General features: G+C 38.6%; 1 protein-coding gene and 1 long non-coding RNA gene across 2 annotated transcripts in view; one reads left to right on the forward strand and one right to left on the reverse strand.

Moving 5' to 3' along the window:
- The window catches only part of LOC102520591 (zinc finger protein 2 homolog), a 45,524-nt gene extending 21,510 nt beyond the window's left edge, over window positions 1–24,014 (forward strand). Inside the window, 5 exon segments of the mRNA XM_032470963.1 lie at window positions 5,479–5,537; window positions 7,333–7,395; window positions 7,397–7,460; window positions 16,065–16,160; window positions 20,728–24,014. Of these exon segments, the coding sequence (XP_032326854.1) occupies window positions 5,479–5,537; window positions 7,333–7,395; window positions 7,397–7,460; window positions 16,065–16,160; window positions 20,728–22,775 (2,330 nt within the window). The 3' untranslated portion in view covers window positions 22,776–24,014.
- On the reverse strand, window positions 15,001–18,492 carry LOC116660785. The gene is made up of 3 exons (XR_004316417.1): window positions 18,481–18,492; window positions 18,328–18,333; window positions 15,001–15,216 (listed from the first exon to the last, which is right to left on the reverse strand). It is a non-coding gene; the product is annotated as an uncharacterized LOC116660785 (long non-coding RNA).
- Window positions 24,015–24,726: the final 712 nt, after the last annotated feature.

Raw genomic sequence — 24,726 nt, forward strand, 5'->3', positions numbered from 1 at the left:
TTACAAATAAGGCAGTTGTACTTGTAAAAATCACAGTTATGCTGATAAGTGGAAGACAGTCCAACATTCTGTGGAGCATGGGAACACTTTATAAATTAACATGTATAAAGTTTTGTTTTCTCATAAAGCTAGTTGAGTATTTGAAATGACAGTATTAATAGAGTGAAAAAATGTGATCACCATAGTATACACTAAAAACACGTGAATAAAACATATATCTTAGGATGCTTGTTGTATATGTGAATTTGATTTTAGTGAGAGAAAATGATTACACTACGTGCATTAAATACTCTGAAAAGTCACATATATAAAAAATATTTCAAGAAAACTAGTTGTACGTGTGAATAAAGGATAGTGTTATTTCAATGAAACTATGTGTTTACCAAACATATCATATACCCTGTAAAGGAATGCGTATAAAAGACGTTCCTAAGAGTTAGAATTTTATTGCATTTCTGTCATGTTCTTTCAATGAAAGAATGTGTTTATTAAACTGTGGTGCATGCAATTCACTGTAGAGAAAAATTTACATACATGTTTGACAGAATGCTAACTGTGAATAAGGATAGTGTTACTTTGATGAACAAATCACCACAAAGTGGTGCGTGGAAAATATTACATAAGGGGTAGGTATGGAGAACATGTTTACTTGAATGATTTTGTTTATATGTATAAAGTTGTTATAAATTCAGTGACGGGATGTGTTCACCACTATTATTAAGGTAATATATTGTGATAAAACATGTATAAAGTTGTTTCAAAGAATACTAATTCTATATATGAATATGGCAGAGTAATTTTGGTGAAGGAAAGAATGACCACACTGTGGTGCTCAGATTGCTCTAATGTCCCCAGCCTACAGTAGCACAGGCCATGAAAAGAGATGACAGCACCGATGGCAGGGGACATGAGGTTTTGAGAGATGACAGTGCCTTGACCCACGACGGTGGCGGACACAATTTCATCTGGAATGCTCCACTGCAATCTTCGCTGTAACGAACATGACACTCAGGAAGACACGGCAGCTGAGACACAGCAGCCAATGATGGTGAGCGCCTGATTGCTGAACTGAATTCTTATCTAAATTAATGACTAATTATGTAATATTATATAATGACTTTGTCTCATGTTACATTTTTTGTGCTTAATGTCTACTTATTGTCTGCTCTAAGTATAGCTACCCCTGCTCATTTCTGGTTTTCATTTTTAGGGAATATATTCTTCCATCCTCTCATTTTGATTTGTCATGACAGCTTAAAAAAACCTCTTTCGGTGAAATCTAGTTGGTCTTTTCAAGAATTTATTCAATCACTCTATGTTCTTTAACTGGAAAATTTAATCTGTTTACATTTGGAGTATTTGTTGATACGTAAGGAATTACTAATGTCATCCTATTATTTTGTTTCTGGCTGTTCTGTAGTCTTGGCCCTCTCTTTCTCTCTTGATGTATTCCCTTGTGATTTGATGACTTCCTGTAGCACTGCATTTGTTACCCTTCCCCTTTTTTCTTGTGTATCTTCTTTGCTTTGTATTTACCGTGAAGCTGATAAAATATAACATTTAATAGATACAACAGTCTATTTGAAGCTGAGAACAGCCTAACCATTTACATAAAAAATTCTACCTTTTTACTCCCCCTCCACAACACTTTATGATTCGATGTCACTGTTTACATATTTTTATATTGTTTATCCATTAACAGTTATTGTAAGTTTAATCATTTTAGTGCTTCTATCCTTTGATCTTTGTATAAAATGTGAATAATTAACAGATGATTATATTATTGCATTGGGGTATTCAGATTTCACTACATACTAACGTTACCAATGTGTTTTGTATTTCTGTGTTTTAACATTCCTAGTGTCTTTTCCTTTTACCTTGAAGGACTCCCTTCAGCATTTTATGTAAAGTAGGTCTAGCAGTAATGGATATCCTTAGATTTTCTTTGTCTGAGAGTCTCTTATTGAAGTATATTTGATTTACAATGTTGTATTTGTGGTGTACAGCATAGTGATGATGGTCATTCTGACCGATGTGAGGTGACGCCTCATTGTAGTTTTGATTTGCATTGCTCACATAATTAATTATGTTGAGCTTCTGTTCATGTGCCTGTTAGCCATCTGGATGTTTTCTTTGGAGAAATGTCTATTTAGATATTCTGGCCATTTTTTGATTCAGTTGTTTGTTTCTTTGATACTGAGCTGTGTGAGCTGCTTGTATATTTTGGAAATTAATCCGTTGTTGGTCACATCATTTGCAAATATTTTCTCCCATTCAGTAGGTTGCCTTTTTGTTTTGTTTATAGTTCCTTTGGTGTGCAAAAGCTTGTAAGTTTAATTAGGTCCCATTTGTTTACTTTTGTTTTTATTTCTATTACTCTAAGAGATGGATCCAAAAAATATTGCTGCAGTTTATGTCAAAGAGTTTTCCTCTAGGAGTTTTATAGTATCCTGTCTTACCTTTAGGTCTGCAATCCATTTTGAGTTTGTTTTTCTATATGGTGTTAGAGGATGTTCTAATTTCATTCTTTGACATGAAACTGTCCACTATTTGCTTCTTAACATTGTAGTGTCAGAATAGCTTTTTTTTTTTAACAAAGCCTAGTGGGAGATTAAACTAGCTTAGCCTTTTTGATGGCTTGTTAACATCTACCATCATTTACACATCTATTTTAATTCAGCAATTCTACATGTTAGAATTTGTATTGCAGAAAAAAATGGAAATATGCAAAGAAAAATAGACACAAATAATTACTATACATTTACAATGACGAAAAATTTAAACAAACTAAACATCCATCAAAAAGGGTTTTCATCAATAAATGATCTAATCCTCCAATGCAATATCATGCAGCCAAGATAAAGGATGATGTGTATCTGGTCAGGCCACTCTAGATTGTTGTTCTCTTTCTCTCTGAACAATCCCTGCTTGACCGGTGCCAGCTTCACCTACACCCTACTCACAACGGTGACCTTTCTACATACTTGCCCCAGGCCCCGACTAATGATTGTTCTAGTTTTAGGGCAGAACGTCTCCACACTGATAACTTAACCAGTGGGGCTGGGAGAAGCCGGAGGCCCTGTGGGTTTGCTTGGTAACCAATGAGCCAATCTGAGGTCAATTTCCCCTGTAACTGGTAACGTCCCACCCTACAAACCCCAGGGAAAACTTCTGCCACATCGTGCCCACCTGTCATTGTGTCGCTTCAGACACGCGAGATCCCCCTATCCATAAAACCACTGTCTCCGCCACCAACTCAGGCTCTTTTTTCTTACGGGTGGGCAAGTACTGAACAATCATCTTTCAGCGCGGAGTTTGCCCAGCTTTGCTCTGGTATCCCTCCACATAGGCCAGACGTGAAGATGCCTGAAGACCCAAAGTGTGGGGACACATCCGATCCTGGCCTCGGAGCACCAAGAACCACATGAACATGGTTTCTATTCTCCAGTATTTCTAGCCTGCAGCCCTAAAGTACTTTCAGGTTTCAAAGTCACACCAAAGCGCGCGGCATAATGGGAACTGTAGTCTTTCCCGATGCACCGCCCTCTTGGGCTTCAGGGCCCCCAGTGCGCATGTGCAGCCTAGCCCCCGCCTCTTCACTTCCGCCACCGCCCGCCTCTGACAGGGAAGTTCCGGTTGTCTGGGTCGCGGGCTTGAAGCTGCCGGTGTGAGTGTACTTGAGGCCCTGAAATTTGTTGAGTTCTTGTGGCGGGAGCGGCAGCGGGAAGCCCCCTGATGTGCCCGGGCCCTGGCGGGACCCGGACCCCGGGGGTGTCGGTGAGGCCCTTCGCGTCCGGTCTCGTCCGGGGGGGCGGGCGCTCGGGGCGTGTGGGGGCCGTGGACCCGGCCCCGCGGCGGCCTGACGGGTAGGGCTGTGCGCGTGGGGGGTGGGATGGGGGCGTGGGGTGGGGGTGGGGAGCGCTGGGCCGGGGCGGGCCGCGAGCAGCCCGGCAGGTGGGGGGTGGGGGGTCTGCGGGGCCGGCCCTGCGTGGGAGCCAGAGAGACTGGGCGATTTCCACCTGTGTCACCTGTAGCTGGGGCCGGGAGCAGTGACCTGGGGGGGGGGGTCACGTCGCCCCGTGCAAATGAGGCTAAAAAATGTCTGCTTTATGGCGTTGAGGTGAGAGTTAGGTGTGGGACCAGTTGTAAAATGACTTAGAAAAGTGCCGGGGACTAAGCACCAGGAACTGGTAATGTTGCCGAAAAATTGGCCTCTGCACGCCAAAAAACGAATTCAAACTCGGAGGCAGAATTTGGGGAGCAAAGTAAAGAGCAGCTTTATTGCGTTGCCCAGCAAAGGCGAGTTAACGGGAGGCTAGTGCCGTAGACTGTGAATTCACCTAGGGTTAGGGCTTGGTTGTACAGGCAAACGGGAAGGAGCTTGTCGGTGACAGCTAACAGTGGTCTTTTACAAAAGTTTATCTTGCATTTGGGAAACTTCTGGTGGTCCTTTGAGGAGGTTCCTGCCCCCAGCCTTGGCGTTATCGGGCCTGAGTCCTCTAGTATCATGGGGGCTCTGGATATTGCTTCAATGTTACTGTTCCACGACCTTCTTTCTGAAAAACAGCTTCTGGGTTTTGGATACAAGTTATTTAGGGTAGGGCGTTCATCATAGGGTGGGAGTTGCCAAGCAGGTAAATTCAAGCAAGTTAAAAATAGCAGTAGCAAGGAGAAAAACATTATTAGAACTCCAAGAAAACAAGTTCATCACAGTGAGCTCTGTAAGCCTCTTGGCGTCAGGGAAGCCATGTTGTGACTCCTTTAGTGACTGCTATTGTGTTTAGAGGACACTTGGATCTCTTTGTTTGGAGGTTTACATAAGCCTCACAACTATCTCATGATATCGGTGTCACCATCTGCATTAAACACATAAAACAGCAGATCTGAATCTCGGGTGGGCAGGGTGGTACTGAGTTTGAGAGGGCAGGTGACTTCTCCAGGCTCACCCGATGGTGAGAGAGTCAGGAGTGGAACAGCGCGTCCGTACAGTTAAGCCATCAGAAGAAACTCTCAAGGCTCCCTTCTAAGAAGCTGCAGCCCACTTAAAAGAAAACGTTTTTTAGAAAATTGCCTTTAAGCATCCTATACTTTTTACTGAGCTTTTGGTGGGTTCTCTAACTCAAGGGGTAAACAGTTTTGCTGGAGAAACACATAAAGCATGCATTTGGCTTTTTTTTCCTGCTGTTAATTTTTGCTGAAATACTGTCATCCTTTGGTATTTTAATCATTTTTTTTATTTGTATTGTTCAAATCAATAGACAAAATTATTTTACCGCAATAAGAAGTGATAGGTTTAAGTCCCACGATCATTTGAAACTAGAAAAAGGACAGGTGGTGCTTCCCCAGGGTCCTTCCCTTCCCTTTTCAGGGGCCAAAGGGAGGCTGCTCCTCAGCTGGGTGCGGAGGTGGTGGGAGGTGGACGCAGGGAGTGTAAGGCAGGCCTGGTGTCCTGACCCTGTCCTCTTTCTGTCCCCTCAGCTGAATCTTCACAGTCCTCCGCAGTCTCCCAAGAGCTGCAGAAAATGAGAGTATGTGAGGTGAGTCCTTTATTCATTCCCCACTTTGTACTGTGATGGACTTAACTCTTGATTTCAGATTGCTCTGATCTTGTGTTTCACTTCCATTGCCAAGGGAAGTTATTTCCCCTTTATAATCAGCTTGGTAAGACTTTACTTGAGTCATGACTGAACGCTGAATTAAATTGAGTACCTTTTCGTATCTTTTGGCCTAAAGGCATAGCTTGTTTTCTTTAATATACAAATATTAGAGGTAGTCTAATGGATTTTAAAATGTTAGCTAACTCTTGAGTTCCTGTGTAGACCCTGCTTGCTAATGGGTGTGAGTTTTTTTGGTTTTGTTTGTAGATTTATAAGTGACATCTTCTTGCTAACATCGTATTTGATTTTTAATTGCTGTAATCACCAACTAGCTTAGCCTGTAATTTTATTGTCTTGTGTCCCTGAGGATTTGTGGTGTCAGGGTTGTACCAGTCTTACAGGGACACTTCTGCTCTTTTCCCTTCTCCCGTCTTCTTCCTTCCCCCTTTTGTTCCTCGTTTTCTTCTGTTTTTGCTTCATTTCATCTCTTTATTTCACAGAAAATTGTACATTTTTATCTGTTTTTACCTGTATTTTCATAAGCTTGCTGATAGTATTTTCTTACTATATCTGTTATGTCAGTAATTCCTATTTCTGTATATTTAAAATTTGTACTTTAATTCAGGGAATCCTGATCCGACAGCAACCAGATGTGTTGCTGGTTAGGCCTGTCAGAAATTTAGAATTTCCCGACTGGGGATGGGCTTGTAAATTTGTAGTGGTAGTAGATTCTAAATACTGAGAGTTGAAGGAGCAGACACTCAAACCATCTTGCTGATTGCCCCTTGAGTACACCAGCTGTCAATTTCTTTCTGTGACAGGTGTATTTATATGACTCTTAAAATCTAAGCTTCAAGCCAACTGATTGAGGTCTGTGATCATTTTGAATTGATTAACAGGATGCAAGATATGAATGAAGATTATTGTTATTTATTTATTTTTTCTAATGGAGTTGTATTAGTTTGGCATGATTTTTGTCAGAATATACTTTGTCCTTTGAATTGTTCCAACATCTCAGTTCAGTGAATATGTGTATGTATATGTGTATGTATCATTTTTGGACTTTCTTTTCACCTGTCTTTCATTTTTGTTAATATCACATACTGTTTCACAGTATCATATAGTGGTTGTGTGGTATGTCTTGAAATCAAGTAACATCAGTTCTTAAACTTTGCTCTTTTTTCCGAATTGTTTTCATATTGTAGGTTGTTTGTTTGTAACTACTAGAGTCAGCTTGTGAATCTAAAAAAGCCTGCTAAGCTTTTGATTGTGATTGCATTGAATCTGAGGATCTCTTTGTGAAGAACTGCCATCTCCACTGTATTCAGTCTCTTCATTTTTCAAAATAATATTTATCTCTGTTTACTAGGTTGTTTAGAGATTCATGTGCTGGGAAATGAAATGACCTGACATAATTTAAAATAATAACTCTGAGAGTGGACCCTTGTGAGGCAGTGGTGGAGACAGATGAGTTAGCAGACTCCTTCAGTACTCCTTTCAAGAAAGAATGCTGTTAGCAATTGTACTTTGAAGTGATCAACTTCTGGATGAATTTTGAAGGCATAGCCGAAAGTATGAACATGCCTGCTTCCCTGGGGCCTTGCAAATAAAGAGTGTAGTGTCAGGCTTTTGTCTGAAATTCTGAACCATAAACATGACAGGAGTTAGTTCCAAAGGTATTTCCCATGTCACCTAATTTGAATTGTTCAGAGTGATGGGAAATGTGCTTTCACAGATGTCGGTGTCATTCGAGGACGTGACTGTGGCGTTAACCCAGGAGGAGTGGCGGCACGTGAGCTCCTGCTCAGAGGACCCTGTACCGAGACGTGATGCTGGAGAACTACCGCCACCTCGTCTCAGTGGGTGAGCCCCTCTGCCGCGCGCTCTCCCTGGAGTGCGATTGTTTTTCTGTTTCTTCTTCTTTCTAAAAAATCACCTATATTGAGGTATAATTAACAGAAAATAAAATTCAGCAGGTTTCTTAGTATGATCCAGTCAATTTTGAAAACTGTATAGCTGTATCACCAAAATCATGATACAGATTATTTCGCTCACGTAAAAATTTCCCTTGTAGTCTTTCTCAGTCAGGCCTCTTCCCACCTGTTTTCTGGTAATTACTGGTCCTCGTTTGTTTTCAATACTTTCGCCTTTTTTGAAACTTCGATATAAATGGAATCACACTTTATTTATATACTATTTTTTTTGTGGCTTCTTTCACATAGCATAAATCTTTTGAGATTCATACTGCTGTTACGTGTATCTTTTTTAATTGAAGCATAGTCAGTTTAATGTGTTAATTTCTGGTGTACAACATAGTGATTGAGCCATATATATACACACACACGTATATATGTTTTCATATTCTTTTTCCTTATAGGCTGTTACAAAGTGCTGGATATAGTTCCCTGTGGTATACAGTAGGCCCTGTAGTTTATCCATTTTTTTGTATAGTGTTTGTGGATACTAACCAGTATATAAAATAGATAAACAGCAGGGTCCTTCTGTGTTTGTTATTTGTATTGATGAGCAATGTTCTGTTGTATGTTGTGTATTATCAATTGCCAGTAAGGACATTTAGGTTCTTTGGCGTTTAGTGGTATCATAAATAAATCTCCTTCGGATGTTTACCACCCAAGTCTGTGTGTGACTGTGTTTTTATTCCCATGTTTAAGGCCCAAGTGGTGGTTTCCTGGTCTCATGACAATTACTTGTAACTACAGGAATATCTTGGTTTACTGTGCTTTGCTTTATTGACTTCGCAGCTATTATTTTTCCTTGCAAAATGGAAGGTTTGTGGCAGTCCCCTGCATTGACCCTTTCTTGGCGCCCGTTTTCCAGCAGCGTTGGCTCATTGGTCTCTCTGTGCCACAAGTGGTAATTCTCACAGTGTTTCAAGCACTTTCATTATTACATTTGTCGTGCTGCTCTGTGTCTTTGGTGTTGTTGCAATTGTTTTTGAGCATTATGAACTGCACTCATATGAGACTTTAACCTTAATTGATAAATGTTGTGTGTGATCTGAACTACTCCATTGACCACTGGTCACTCCGCCATCTTTCTTCCCCTCCTGAGGCCTCCTTATTCCCCGAGATAAAACAGATTTGAAATTAGACCTATTAACAATTCCGTCTGTCTAAGGGGGATGTGCCGGGGGAGCAGCGAGTGCTGATGTAAAAGCTGCAGCAGGTTATGCGGAAGGTTTAGCTAGAGTTAATGACGGTGACTGCACTACGTAAGAGTTCATGCAGATGAAACAGTCTTCTGTTGGAAGAAGATGCCATCTGGGACTTTCTTAGGTAGAGAGTAGACATCAATGCCTGGCTTCAAAGCTACAAAGGATAGACTGACTGACTTGTTAGGGACTAGTGCAGCTTGGTGACTTTTAAATTGAAGCCAGTGCTCATTTAATATTCTGGAAATCCTAGGGCCCTTAAAAATTATGCTGAATCTGCTTTGCTTGTGCTCTGTGAATGGAACAGCAGAGCCCGGATGATGGCACGTCTGTTGACCTCATGGTACTGAGTATCTTTAGCCCACTGTCAGACCTCCTGCTCAGAAGGATTGCTTTCAGAATATGCTCGTTGACAGTGTACTTCATCACTCAGGAGCTCAGATGGAGATGGGCAGTGAGATTGGTGTCGTTTTCATGCGTGCTAACAGCATCCATACTGCAGCCCGTTCTTCAAGGAGGCGTTTTGACTGTCAAGTCATATTCTTTGAGAAATCCGTTTTGTAAGGCTGCCGTAGATAGTGATTTGCTCTGATGGGTCTCCACAAGGTCGGTTGATCTTTCCTGGAAAGGACTGACTGTTCCAGACGCCGTAAGAGCACTTGTGAGTCATGGGAAGGGGTCACAGTATCTACTTCCACAGGAGTGTGAAGCAGTTGATTCTAACACTTAGGGGTATGTTTGGGGGGCTCAAAACGTCAGTGAAGGAAGTGTCTGCTGATGTAGTGGGAAAATCAGGAGAACTGGAAGTGGAGCCTAAATTGCTGCACTCCCATGAAAAAAATTTAGTGAATATGGACATGTTTCTTGAAGGACCAAAGAAAGTTTTCTTGAGCTGGAATCTACTTCTGGTAAAGACAATAAAGATCATTGAAATAAAGTATTCAAAATATTACATAAACTTAGGTGATAAAGTAGTTGCAGGCTTTGAGAGGGTTGACTCTAGTTGTGAAAGATATGTAACTGTGAGGAAGATGCTGGCAAGTACCTTTCCTTGTCATGGAGCTGTCAGTCATAAAAGGAAGTCAGTGCATGTCCCAGACTTCATTATTGTCTTATTTTAAGAAATTGCGACAACCACCCTATCCCTCAGAAACCGTCACTGATAGTCAGCAGCCATCAGTAATGAGGGCCGTGCACCATCAAGAAGATTACCACTCACAGAGGCCTCAGTTAATGGTCAGTGCTTTGTTTTGTTTTGTTTTCAGCAATATAGTGTTTTTAAGCTAAGGTGTGTGCATTTTCTTTTTTAAGATGTAATGCTGTTGCACACATAATCGTCTGCTTTGTAATGTGAACAGAACTTCTATACGTACTGTGAAACCAAAAAATTGTGTGTGACTCACTATTCTGATGTTCACATTGTTCTGGCGATCTAGGAACCACACCTGCAGCATCTCTGAGGTAGGCCTGTGTAATGAAGGAAGAAAGAGAACAACTGCCAAGTGGTTTTAAAATGAATTTGTCATTTTTTGGGGCGTTAGCAACACACAGTGGTTCTAATTGCTCCACACTTTCACCATTATTTTGTATTGTAAACCCAATGAGTTTTGATCTTTTTATTTGGAGTCTGTTGTATCTGCTTGGTGTTTAATTAGCGTTTCCCTTTGATAATGATGCAGAACAACTTTTTAAAGCTGTTCAGCCATTAGTATATCTTTATAAAAAGTATGCTCAGATCCCTACCCATTTGTTTTGTTGACTTTTTTGTGTTAAAATGCAATAGAAATAATTCTTTTTTAATTGAATTAGTTGAAAAAATTCTTTATACAGTTTAAATTGAAAGCTTCTATAACATACACGTCTTGGAAAATTTTTCTCTTGATCTGTAGGAGGTCGGATACTTGGGCCTTTTTATTTCCTAAACAATATAGTGAAAGGTCTTATGTTGATGAAGTCCAACTTAATATATGCTTTATTTTCGCATTCTTCTGTTTCCCCCTTTTTAAGAATTCTTTGCCTAAGCAGAGGTCTTTCAGATTTTCTCCTATATTTTTCTTCTAGAAGTTTTCTTGGTATGCACTTTGCATTTAAGTTACACTTTACATGTAAGTCCATGGAATCTCTGTACGTAGTGTGAGATACGGATTGTGATTTTTTTTTGTGGGCTGAAGTTGTAATTGTTGAACTGATTATCTCTCCCTGTTCAGTTGCCTTGGCACCGGTTGAAATAAATTGACTGTATGTGCGTAGGCTGACCTGAATATCATTCTGGTTTATTTATCAAAATACCTGTCTTAACACTAGTGGTGCACTATCTTGATTAATCTGACTGCATAGTGGGAAAGAAGAATAACTTCACTTAACTTTTTCTGTTGGCTGTTACAGGTTCTTTTCCTATCCCTATGGATTGTAAAAGAATTTAGTTGTTCTTGAAACTCTAGTGGGTTTTATAAAGATTGTGTTGAATCTGTAGATCATTTGGGGGGAAATTTACATCTGCTAAGATTGAATCTTTCTGATTTGTGAAAACTCTTCTCTTTTCTTAGCTTTTAATGCTTCTTTGCAGTATTTTGTAGTTTCCAGTGTACTTGTCTTCAACTTGTTTTGTGAAATGTGTCCTTAAATCTTTTGATGCTGTCTTTAATGATATTTTTAAAACATGAATTTCCAATAATTTTTTGGAATTACATAGAATTATAGTTTCTATTCATTGATACTATATCTTTGTGTCTTGCTGACTTCACTTGTTTCTTCTACATGTTTGAAGACTCCTTAGAACATTTTTACATATTAAATAGTATGATTTGTAAGTAAAGATACTTTTATATCTTCCTGATATCTCTGCGTTTTAATTTCTGTTTTTGAACAGACTATGATTTAATGGAAAAGACTTCATTTATTTATCACTAAGTGATATTAGTCAAAGGCCTTAAATAGTTGCTCGGTGTCAGCTATTTCTTTCTTTCCCTTTCCTAGTGCTATAAAATTAATGTCATTTCTTCCTTAAAAGTTCATAGTAGAATTCACTTTAGAAGCTATCTGGACCTGGACTTTTCTTTGTCAGAATTTTTTTTTTTTGTAATAACAGCTTTGTTGAGATATAATTGATGCACAAAACTTCACAGTCTTAATTTGTGTAATTCATTATTCTTAATATGTTCCCAGAGATAATGAACTTTCACCACGATTTAATTTTAGAATCATTTCATCACATAGTGCCTCCATTTCTGCTCCCCACCCCCTAGCAGCTGTTAATGTGCTCTGTGTCTAGAGATTTGCCTGTTCCGGACGTTTCCTGTAAATGGAATCACAGAATGCATTGCTGTTTGAGTGACCTCTCCACTTAGCATGGTCCATTTAAGGCTCATCCATGCTGCATCTGTATCAGTAATCCAGCTCACTTTTTGGCCAAGTAATACTTGGTTTTATGGATATGTCATATTTTGATTACCCTTGATGGACTTTGGGTTGCTTCTGTTTTGACTGTTACAAGTAATGGTGCTTTGAGCAGTTTTCAATTCTCCGGGGTGTATAATTAGAATGAAATTACTGGGTGATATGGTAACTCTTGTTTAACAATTTTAGGAATTGCCAAAACAATTTTCCAAACCTGTGGCACCATTTTACCACCCCACCAGCAATGAATGAGGGTTCTAGTTTCACCGCATGTACATTAATACTTGGTATTATCTGCTTTTTTTTTAAAGCCATCCTGTTGAGTGTGAAGTGGGATTTCATTATAGTTGTGATTTGCACCTGCCTAATGTTGAGCATCTTTCGTGTGCTGATTGCTTATTGACTGTGTGTGTTCCTCGGTGAAATGTCTGTTCACATCTGTTCTCCTTTTGTAATTTGTGTTCTTTGTCTTTTCTTCGTTGTAGACTTTTAGGATTTCTTATACAATCTGAATACAGGTGTGTTTAGTAGTTACATGTTTTACAAGTATTTTCTCCATACTTCTTTCATGGAGTTCTTTGAAGCACATTTTTTTTTTTTTTAATTTTGACAATATCCAGTTGATCTCTTTTTTTCTTTTGCTTGTTTTTGTCATTTCTTAGAAAAGTTTTCCTCACCCGAAGTCATAAAGATTTGCGCCTGTGTTTTTTTTCTACATTGTGATTTTAGTCTTTACATTTAGGTGTGTTACTCATTTTGAGTTAATTTTTATAGATAGTGTGAGGTAGAGGGTGCGGGTTCGTTCTTCTGCATTGAAGGTTCAGATGTTCCAACACCGTTTGTTGAAAAGACTGTATTTTCCTCATTGAATTGTGGCACCCTTGTTGAAATTCAGTTGTTCATACATTTGTAAGGGTTTATTTCTGGACTCTCAGTTCTAGTCCATTGTTTTCTAAGTCTACATGTAGACTTATTAATGTCTGTTCTTACCCCATTACTACCTTAGCAGTATAGTATGATATGTGTTTATGGGAGGAAAGATAAAATTTGTTCTTCATGCCTGTTCCTGACCCAAGTTCCTAACACCCTTGCTATTTCCTAAGTGAAGAGGGATTAAGTTGGCTTTTAGCATACATATCAAGCTCCATGCAGCCTTGCTTGAGTTCATGTTAATGAGGTGATTTTAGAAACCCCCTAAGGATGTAGGCTTGTTGCCAGGGATACCAACCTAGGCATGAGAGGATTTGGACTTCCAGGCTCATCCCCTGACCTCCAGGGAGGGAGAAGGGGGCTGGATGAACTATGTGGTTCAGAGAGCTTCAGTGTTGGTGAACACATGCAGGTGCCGGGAGGCCGACACTTCTGCAGAGGGCATGGAAACTAGGCTCTTGTCAGCTTATTCATCTTACTGTTTCTGAACTGTATGATAAACGTGACAATCTAGTAATAGTAAACTTTTCCTGAGTTCTGTGAGCCATTCTAGCAAATTAACTGCACCTGAAGACAAGGATGTGGGACTATCCATTTGTAACTAGGTGTTCAGGAGTACAGGTTGCAGGCTGGACTTGTAATTGGCATCTGAAATGTGAGGAGAGGCAGTCTTGTCGGACTGAACCCCTCACCTGTGGGATCTGATGGTAACTCCAAGTAGTTAGTGTCTGAACTGAACTGGATTGTAGGGCACCTTTCTGGTGTTGCACTGTTGCTTGGTAGTGGGAAAAACCTCTGCACACTCAGTGACCAGCAGTGAAGAGTTACTGTGAAGACAAAAGTATTCTCTGAGTAGAGTGTAAGAGTAATATAGATGAGAGACAGGAAGTTTTTGTTTGTTTGTAAACAAAGAGTAATTGAAGTTGAAAGTGTGAACCTGCCAAGTTTGTTCTTTATGAAGTTTGTTTTAGGTATTCTGGGTCACTTGCATTTCCATATGAATTTTAGGGTTATTTATCCATTTCTGTAGAAGATTTGCGCTGAGATTTTGGTAGGGGTTGTATAGAACCTGTAGCTCAACTTCCAGAGTCTTGCCATCTTGACTATATTAACTCAAACAAGAAATCACAGAATATTTATGAAAATATTTTGGACTAAATGAAAATAAAAGCGCATCAACCTTTGTGTGATACAGCTAAAGCAGTTTTCAAAAAATACAAAGCCTTATGCCTTACTATTACAATTTTTTGTTTACTTTTCTGTTTGTTGTTACTTTGAACACTATTTCATGCATTTTCAATCTTATGAAATGTATTGTAACTTCTTTTAGTGTCTAGCATAAGATCCTTATGAGTATTCCATATGTGATTGAAAATAATGCTTTATCTCAATGGAGTTAGCCAGTGGGCTGATCGTATTGCACAAGGCTTCTATGTAATGTTTTAAATATTGAGAGAGGACTGTGGCTCTCCAAGTATAATTCATTTGTCTGTATTTTTAAATAGGATTTACTTTATGCCTTTTGAAGGTCTGTTTTCAAGTGGTAAACCATTTAGGATTCTTATATCCTGTTGATAAATAGTCCCTTTTAGAATATACCAGAGTTTAGTTTTACTCCTGGTAATCTTTGTTTCTCTGAATTTTGTTTGGTACTGTGTAGTCACTCCAACATTGGTTTGCTTATTGTGTGGTTAGTGTGATTTATACTAATGTTTTCATGTTTCAGTTTTTCTACTTTTTTTTTTAACATTCTTTTATTGAGTTATATAGTCATTTTACAATGTGTCAAATTCCAGTGTAGAACACAATTTTTCGGTTACACATGAACATACATGTATTTATTGTCACGTTTTTTTTCTGCTGTGAGTCATGTCTCAGTTTTAATGTCTCTGAAGACTAATTTTATTTCAGGCAACATTTCTTGTTCTGTTCCATTGATTGATTTCTCTCCTGATTTTTGAATCGTGTTTTTCTTCCATATTTGTTCAGTTTTGGTAGTCTACTGCTTATTGTGATTTTTACATTGTTGGTTGCTAGATTTTGTTATATTTGTGTAAATACTTTGAGGCATGTTTTGTGAGTGCAATAAATGATTTGGGAGAAATTTTCATCTTTTCAGTCCTTGCTGGTACTTTAGTTTAATTCAAGTAATTAAATTAATTGTTGATTGTTATCTCAGGTTTAGAGCATCTTTAATTTAGGACTAATTTGGTTGCTCTAGCAGGATAATAGACCCTTTTGGGAACAGAATGTCTAGTACCTCATGGATCAGAAGATCTGCCCACTCTTTCCAGGCAGCATGTCTCTGTGACTCTTTGGGAATTTTCCAACCTATTGCATCTGTTTTCTTTCTCTCTATTGTTGAGGGTATTCTTAGCTGAACGTGCAAACTTGCTCAAGGTGACCTTTCTGTTAGATCTTCCAGGCTGTCAGTGTACCTCTTCCCTCTGAAAACGTACACTTTAGAAATTGTAATTGTTTTGGCTTCCCTGAACACACCAGTGCTGCTTTTTGTAGTGACTGAGATTGGTTGGCTGTGATTTGGTGTCTTTTTCCTATATAGTAATCTAGAAATTCTATTTTTTCCCCTTCTCTCACAGATGCTTGTCTTTCAGTGTTGTCCAGTGTGTAATGTCTAAGGGTCATTGTTTTATCAACTTTGTATGATTTCCAGTTGTTTGACATGTTACATCATTCCTCTTGTACCATCACGTCCATTATTGGAAGCTCCTATACAGAGCCTTATTTAAATCTCTGTATATGTAGACTCAGTGTTTTTTTTTTTTTTTATGATTTATGGGCTTGAGAGATGAATTTCCTTGGAGAAAAAAATGTCTTTGTAGTTTCCTCTCCAAAGGAAAGCTCAGATGTGCACCATCAGTATGCTACTCCTGTAACCCTTCCTTCACATTCATGTGCGTTACAGGCAATGGAGCTGATCCAGGTTCTGCATTATTTCCCATTTACAGGGTACTGGTTTACAAAACCGGACATAATCTTCAAGTTGGAGCGAAGAGAAGATCCCTTGTTATTAGAGAACGAATTTCTAACGAAGAGCCATGCAGGTGAGTTACTGAGTTCTGTAGACAGGTCTCCAGGGGAATTACATCCAAAGTTTTCAGTTAGAGGTAGACACCGTGAAATGGTTTAAATCGTCTCCATTTTGAGCACTTACATCTTGAAGTTTCGAAAGAGCAGCCCTAGTGTAATGTGGTAAGGGGGTGTGTGAGAAAAGAGATGGGAGCATAAGCACATTGATGTTCTCGTCTTGCAGTTAGTAATTTGGAAGGGAGACATCCAAATACATAGATGATAATGTTAAATGTAAATGGTATAAACTTTTCCATTTAAACATGCAGTTTACCTCTGTTTCACAGGAGTAATTTTCTCCAGCTTTATGCAGTACCACAATGGATAGAAGTCAAGAGTCAGTAAATCATGTGTCAGCTCCTGGTTTCTCTGTTCTTTCTCTAGCCTGTTTAGTTACCTCCACACTAGTACCATTTCATATTGATTACAGAAGTTCTATAATATGTCTTAATAATGAGCTTCTCAAGTTTCACAGAAATACTTAGGAGATTTTGTTCAGTAATGTGCATAACCTTTCATTTAATTTTGAAAAAATTGATTTCAGCCTTGAGTAAGATCAGTGAATCCTGAATTATGTTTAAATTTTTGCTTAATTTACAAATGTGTATTTCTATTTTACAAATTAACTTTAGGTATGTTTCTGGTAGACTAGTAGCGTTTTCTCCTAATAGTTCACATTAGCTCATTGGTACTGATCGACTAGTGGTTTCTTCTGTAAGGCCGTGTTTGTAGACCGTTAAAGGGACTTCTCAGTGATAGGCCTGTTTTCTTTGCTTTTTTCAATAAGTGTGTTTTTATTCTAATAATTTAGATAGGTTGTACTTTGGCATAAGTAGTAACTTAAAAATTGTAATCTCCGGCAATAGCTTAGTAATTATTTATTTAGACAGGATCTAGTAATCACCTAATATGGAACCAGTTATGGAATTAAAATATTTGCTTTCTCTTCCTCCTCATAGTTTAATACCCAACTCTAGTTTCTTTTATAATCTCTTGGTTTTTAGCTTTTGAATGTCAAATATAAATATTGATTTGTGAGCTTTAAAATATGTATTTGCGTTCCTACTTTTAAACATTAAAAAAATCAGGATGACATCCCATTACTTTTTTTTTTAAAGATACTCCTTTTCCACATATTGCATATTTTTTTCCCTAAACTTGCAAATTCTTAAGGCCTCTAGAAGAAAGCTGTAAAACAGGAGAAATGTGAAAGCAAGTAATTACTATTAAGTTTCTGGTGACGTGACCTGCAGTGAAACAGTAACTTGTTTTCAAGGAAGTTCTGAAGTTTCACTAATCCAGTCATATTCTATTTCTTGATGCAGATGATAGTTCCATGGGTAGTCACTCTGTGCTGTTTTTTAAAATGGACAGAATAGTTGTATGTAGATCCAGGCAGTGGGAGATGATCGTAAGACGAGTATCTTCTTAGTATGGCTTTCTGTTACCATCCTTAAATGGTCTGTGTCTTCTTTTCTTCTGTTGTATTTTTCTCCCAACCACTCATCACCTAATATACTATTTTCACATGTTTTGTTTTCTGTCTTTTTCTGCTGGAATATAAACTCTATACCGAGTAGATATTTAAAATACTCCATTCACTGATTTAGCTACCTGAGAAAAAAACCTGAGTATCAAGTATATATTAATTATTGAACTTTTAAAATGTATATAAAAAGTCAGGGAACCCATTCAAAAGGTAAAAGCCATGAACAAACATTTCCCAAGGAAGGGAATCACTGACATACATAGAAAAATTGCTTAATCTTAGTAATATGGGAAATACAAATTTAGATCAAATCACAATTTAATATGACTTTATACCTACTCAGTTTTTAACATGGAGAAGTATATGATACCAAGAGTATGAGAATGTATTGCAGAGAAACAACTGCAAGGCAGAGAGCAATATTAATTGGTGTAACTATTTGGGAAAACCACTTAACATTTTCTTTAAAGTTTAGCAGTCATGTTCCCCATGACTCAGCAGTTCAACTCCCACGTTTATCCTTTAGAGTCCTGCGTATTTTCACTGGGAGACAAATATAAGGCTGTCTTCATACGTTTGTTAAAAAGCCCAAATTGGGAAAGAACCTCAGTATTTATAAGTGAATTTAAAATTAAATCGTAATGTAGTAATACAATGAACTGTTATCTGCTGCAGGGCAATCAGGGTCTGTGCATCTAAAATCAAAGTTACGCATACGGAATCAAACAGCAGAAGTAGGAAACATGTAGGAAAATGCCATATAAATAATGGTCAGAAACGTAAAAAACTAAAGAGTATCTTGTTACTCAGAACAAGAATATTAAAACATACACACATTCTCAAAGTAATAATATACTTAAAGCATGTGTGTGTATATCAGGTGTATTGTAATCCACCAAAAAAGAATATTCTCTATTTTATTTCTGCATATTTTGGGATGTAATATAATTAATACTTTATAATTACGTTAGATTGACCTAGAGCCAGGTAGGAGAGGGGTATTTCATATTTATGGACGCAGCAGTCACATTTCTTTGACTTCTGAATCATTGTTTACATTGGCATTGAACCTTCAAAAGTGGTCTGGTTAGCTCTGAAGTGTGCTGCTTTTTTGAGCACCACTAATTTATTTTATATCACAGAGGGGGTGCAAAAATAGTCAGAGAATTAGAGTTCCGTTTCACATAAGGGGGGGAAAGCTGCATAAATTTGTTTCATAAATTTGTTTTATATCAGTAGAAAGACCATTATTTTAGGGATAGCTAAAAAACTGGACTTGCCATCAATTTTAAGATGCTTCCTGATTTATGTGATTATAGGTTATTTAAAACTGTGAGCACATCAGGGTAGATGTGTACTTTTTATTCATTGTTATGAGTAATGATACAGGCAGTACTTACTGTGAGATTGCAAATTAGTGGTGGGAAGATCTAAGAAGGTAGTTTTTTGGTCAAGTTTAAGAAATAGTACTCCCTCAAAAGTTACCTAAATTAGTCATAGTGCTAAAGATGGGCTGTAGGGTTACATAGAGAACAAATGTGAAGAGAAGATAATTGTTGGATGTGAGAAATATTATTGTTAATACACCACTGAGGGAGAAATAGCCTGGCCAAAATAGACTGGAAAATACTGTGGGGTTTTAGAGTGGCAGCTAGAACATCTAACAAGCCTGAAGTTGGTTTATATTAAAAAAAAAAAAAAAGTTCATTTTCCTGCATGATGCCACTTACCTCTTTTTATCTGTGGTATTTAGTGCCGTGTTCGGTGACTTCTTAGGTTTTTAGCACAGGGTTGGGACTTCGCATAGAAGATGAAAGTAGGTTTGGGAAGAGCAGTCGGACCTATGCAAGCAACTTCCATGAGAAGTGAATCAAAAGGCTGTTTCTAAATAGGCTTGTGGAAATTGGTTGAAACATAATCTTTCAGGATCTCAGTTAGTAGAAACTATATGATGAGAAATAGATGGGATGCGTTTGTAGAGAATAGTCATGGTTAAGACTAGTTTTAGGAGAATGAGTCATCATGGTGAAAGGGGAAATTTATGATTCGATGTTCAGGAGAGGGTTGCTGTTGAACAACTGTGGTGTAATAAACTAAGTGAGCAGAACCACTATACAGAAATGAGTTCACTCCGGGTCAGAGTGTAGTTAACCTCTCATCGGCTTTACACTTCACATATGTTTGTATTTGCATGAGTAATTCGACGAGAATTTGAGCTTGAGCTGTAGAATTGTGTCTTTAATCAGGAGAAAGTACAATTATGAAGTCATCTTAGTGCTGAGGTATAGAGTGTAAAAGAGAACTCCAGCTGGAAGCTTGCAGAATAAGAAGTATCTTACCAGCATAATCTATATTTGGAATTAAGAGGACGTAGACACTGATGTTCTTCCTCAGGCTGAATTCATTGGAAACCCTTACTGTTTTTTTGGTTTTTTTTTCCAATTCTACCTACTGCTTGTAATGAGTCACCCAGTCTCTCATTTTCCAATTTCCTGAATGAAGCACTTTTGAGAGCTTTTATCTATTTACTCTTTGTTTCCTTATTTTTAAAATAAGGAATATACAGCTGTGTATGTGCCAGTCGTCATAATCATGCTGTCCTTTTCTCTGAAGAGTACAGGGAATATACACTTGGGATTTGTTCACTGTGAGGAGACTTGGTAGCTAGAAACAAAATAGACAAATACAGTGTAGGACATAGGTATGAAGGCTGCATCCCGTAAGAAATGTGTTTAAGGTTCATAAGGCATTTTAATTTTATTTAAAAAGGTTTTTTTGTAGATACCTATTTATTGAAGTATAGTCAGTTTACAGTGTTGTGTCAGTTTCTGATGTACAACATAATGCTTCAGTCATACCTGAACAGACATATATTCATTTTCATATTCTTTTTCCCCATAAGTTACTACAAGATACTGGATACAGTTCCCTGTGCTATGTATAAACTGTGCTGTATAAACTTGTTTATCTGTTTTATATATAGTAGTTGGTATCTGCAAATCTCAAACTACCAATTTATCCCTTCCTATGGTCTATTTTCTTTACTTTATAAGGCTGCTGTGTTAATAACCTCTTTGAGAAAAGCCTGGCAACTCAAAGGAAACATTTGCGGCAAGACTTACTTACTCAACTGCAGGGTGCACACAGAGATGAGAAAATTTCCAGCCACAAGTCACACTGCAGAGAGCATCAGAGCACTCGCACAGAAACAGAGGCCTTTGAAACTGGAAATAAGAACTTCAGTCCTAACACAGCCCTCACTATATCTCAGAGACTTGACACAGTTGGGAACTTCAGTCGTGATACCATAAGGAGGCAGACCTTGCGCTCTCAGACTGCCTTCAGTGCGCATCAGAGAACTGGAGTCAGGGCAAAACCCTGTGGGTGTAAAGAATGTGGGAAATCCTTCTCTAGCAAGACACACGTCATCGCACATCGGAGAACTCATACTGGAGGTAGACCTTATGCGTGTAATGAATGTGAGAAAACTTTTACTTACATATCGTACCTCAGAGAACATCAGAGAAGACACACAGGGAAGAGACCCTGTGAGTGTAACCAATGTGGACAGTCCTTCTGTAGAAAATCTGACCTCACCTTGCATCAGAGAAAACACACAAGTGAGAAAGTCTGTGAATGTAATGTGTGTGGAAAATTTCTCTCTAAAAAGTCACACCTCACTCAGCATCAGAAAATCCACACAAGGCAAAAACCCTGTGTGTGTAATGAGTGTGGAAAGTCCTATACAGAGCATTGTCTTATTTGGCATAAGAGAAGGCACATGGGGCAGAAATCCTATGAGTGTAACAGATATGGGAAGTCCTTCTGTAGACAGTGTGACCTCACTAATCATCAGAGAATTCACATAGAGGAGGAACCCTGTGAGTGTAACCAGTGTGGACAGTCCTTCTGTAGAATGTCTGACCTCACTTTGCATCGGAGAAAACACACAAGTGAGAAACGCTATGAATATAGTGTGTGTGGAAAATCTCTCTCTGGAAAGTCACACCTCACTCAGCATCAGAGAATCCACACAGAGCAAAAAACTTCTAAGTGTAATGAACGTAGAAAATCCTTCTATACAAAGCATTGTCTTATTCGGCATAAGAGAAGGCACAAAGGGGAGAAACCCTATCAGTGTATTGAATGTGGGAGAGCTTTTAACCAGAACTCAGTCCTCAAAATACATCAGAGAACCCACACTGGGGAGAAGCCGTTTGAGTGTAATAAATGTGAAAAATCCTTCTATAGAAAATCGCACCTCACTCTGCATCAGAGAATTCACGCAGGGGAGAGACCCTATGAGTGTAATGAATGTGAAAAATCCTTCTATAGAAAATCGCACCTCACTCTGCATCAGAGAACTCACGTAGGGGAGAGACCCTATGAGTGTAATAAATGTGAAAAATCCTTCTATAGAAAATCGCACCTCACTCTGCATCAGAGAACTCACGCAGGGGAGAGACCCTATGAGTGTAATAAATGTGAAAAATCCTATAGAAAATTGCACCTCACTCTGCATCAGAGAACTCACGCAGGGGAGAGACCCTATGAGTGTAAAGAATGTGGGAAATCCTTCTGTAGAAAATCGCACCTCACTCTGCATCAGAGAACTCACGTAGGGGAGAGACCCTATGAGTGTAATAAATGTGAAAAATCCTTCTATAGAAAATCGCACCTCACTCTGCATCAGAGAACTCACACAGGAGAGAGACCCTATGAGTGTAAAGAATGTGGGAAATCCTTCTATAGAAAATCGCACCTCACTCTGCATCAGAGAACTCACGCAGGGGAGAGACCCTATGAGTGTAATAAATGTGAAAAATCCTTCTATAGAAAGTCACACCTCACTCTGCATCAGAGAACTCACGCAGGGGAGAGACCCTATGAGTGTAATGAATGTGAAAAATCCTTCTATAGAAAGTCACACCTCACTCTGCATCAGAGAACTCACGCAGGAGAGAGACCCTATGAGTGTAATGAATGTGAAAAATCCTTCTATAGAAAGACTCATCTAACTGCATCAGAGAAGTCCAAAAGAAAGACATCCTATGAATGTAATAAATGTGGAGAGGCTTTTCTTTTAGAAAGATTCATCTAACTCTGCATCAGAAAATTCACACGGGAGAACCTGAAAATGTGTTGAATGTGAGAAAGGTTTTGGCAAGAAGCCAGTCCTAAAGATTTCAGAGAATTCACAAGGGAGAGAGACCCTATAAATGCAGTAAACCTTGAGAAAAAGTTTAACAGCATCTCGGGTCTTAAGAATGCATCAAAGAAGTTAGTCACAGAGGGGAGAAACCCTATTGACATGTTGAATAAAGGAAAACCTTTGGCCAGAAGTCAGGCCTTGGCAAACATCAGAGGACAAACCCTATGCGTGTAATGGACATGGGGAAGCTTTGGAAGTGAAGCGTCAGAGAACGCAGGGAAAGTACCAGGAATGGAGTAAATGTAGGAAGTTCTTCTACAAGAGATCAAACATGAACAAAAACTCAATCCTCTGTTTACTGTGTGTGGACAGTCTTCAACCAGATTTCAGCCCTCATTGGACATCAGAGGCCACGCAGGAGTCAAATCCTTGAAATCAATCACTACGAACAGCCTTTCACCGAGACTGTTCATTGGGTGTTACCTGTGAAGTTAAGGGATGTGGGGAACTTCCACAGCAAGGCAGCCTTCAGCCTGATTGTTCTGGAACCCAACCTGAGTGTAGCAGCAATTACGTACTTTCTCATCATGCAGACACTTCAGAGGATACATTGGAATGGTCAAAATACTGTGTTCCAATTTTCTCTTCTAGCCAGTGTGTATAAACAAGACTGTTGGTACTGAATTGCCTCTTCAGGCAAGACGCCAAACACCGTTCTCTGTAAGACTTACTCAGGGTCAGCAGTGCGATTAGTGTGAACACCATATTCCTGTGTGTAAAAATCTCAACAGTTGCTTGGAGAACAAATCTGTTTCAAGGGAAGAGCTGCTGTGAAGAGTGATACTTACTGTTTTCATTGTAAACAGAAAAAGGTTGTATTTTTATTTTTATTTTTATTTTAATTTTTTCGTTCAAAATGTTTTAAAATGATGGGAGAGTTTTTGGACCTGCATGTTATTTAGAAGTATGCTTTTCAGTCTGCAGATACTGAGATTTCTTGCTATTCTTTTTTTTTTTTTATACTGATGTCTAGCTTTATTCTCTTACGGTTTGGGAAAACGATTTGTATGACTTCTTTTAAGTTTATGCTCTCTGACCCATAGTGTTGTCTGTCTCAGTCCGGTTTCCATCTAGAGCCTGAAAGTGTGTATTCTGCTGTTGTAGATTAAAGTGTTCCCTAAATCCTGATTAGATGCCGTTGATTGATGGTGCTGCTCAGTTCAACTCCGTCTCTGTTTAGGCTGATGAATCCATCAAGTCCAAATGGAAGCTTGTTGAAATCTCAAACTATAACCCTTACCAGCTCTTGCCTCACCTGTTTTGAGGACTGGTGTTAGATGCACGCTGATAAGGACTGTTAAATCTTCTTGGCTCACGCCCGTTACTACTATGTAATGCGCCTGTGTATCCCTTATGATCTTCCTGTGCTCAGAGTCCCCTTTGTCTGAAAGTAACACACACACTTACTGTAGTTGTCTTTCGGTGTGTGTTAACACGGCGTGTTTTCTTCATCCCTTCACTTCTAATGTGTCTGTTTTTATATTCACAGGGACAATGCGTAGGTGTCATGTATCTGGGTAGGTTTTTAATTCTCCCTGAGATTGCTTTTTATAATTGGTATATTAAGGTAATGCATGCATATTTGTCATGTTTTAAGAAATCTGTTTCGTTGCACTTTTTTTTTTTCTGCTTTGCATAATTTTAACTGCATTTTAGACGAATGCATTTTCTTTCTTCTTGGCATATAAATTACAATTTTTAAAACCTTAGTGCTTGCCTCTAGTACAGTGTACACTTAGAATTAATTCATTTAGCTTTTAAATAATACTCCGTAGACTACAAGTTTGAATAGGATAAACCTAGGTGTTCTTATTTCTGTGTGGCTTGGTATTCTCTGGCT

The sequence above is a fragment of the Camelus ferus genome, chromosome 31 (genome assembly GCF_009834535.1).
Source record: "Camelus ferus isolate YT-003-E chromosome 31, BCGSAC_Cfer_1.0, whole genome shotgun sequence".
NCBI lineage: Eukaryota > Metazoa > Chordata > Mammalia > Artiodactyla > Camelidae > Camelus > Camelus ferus.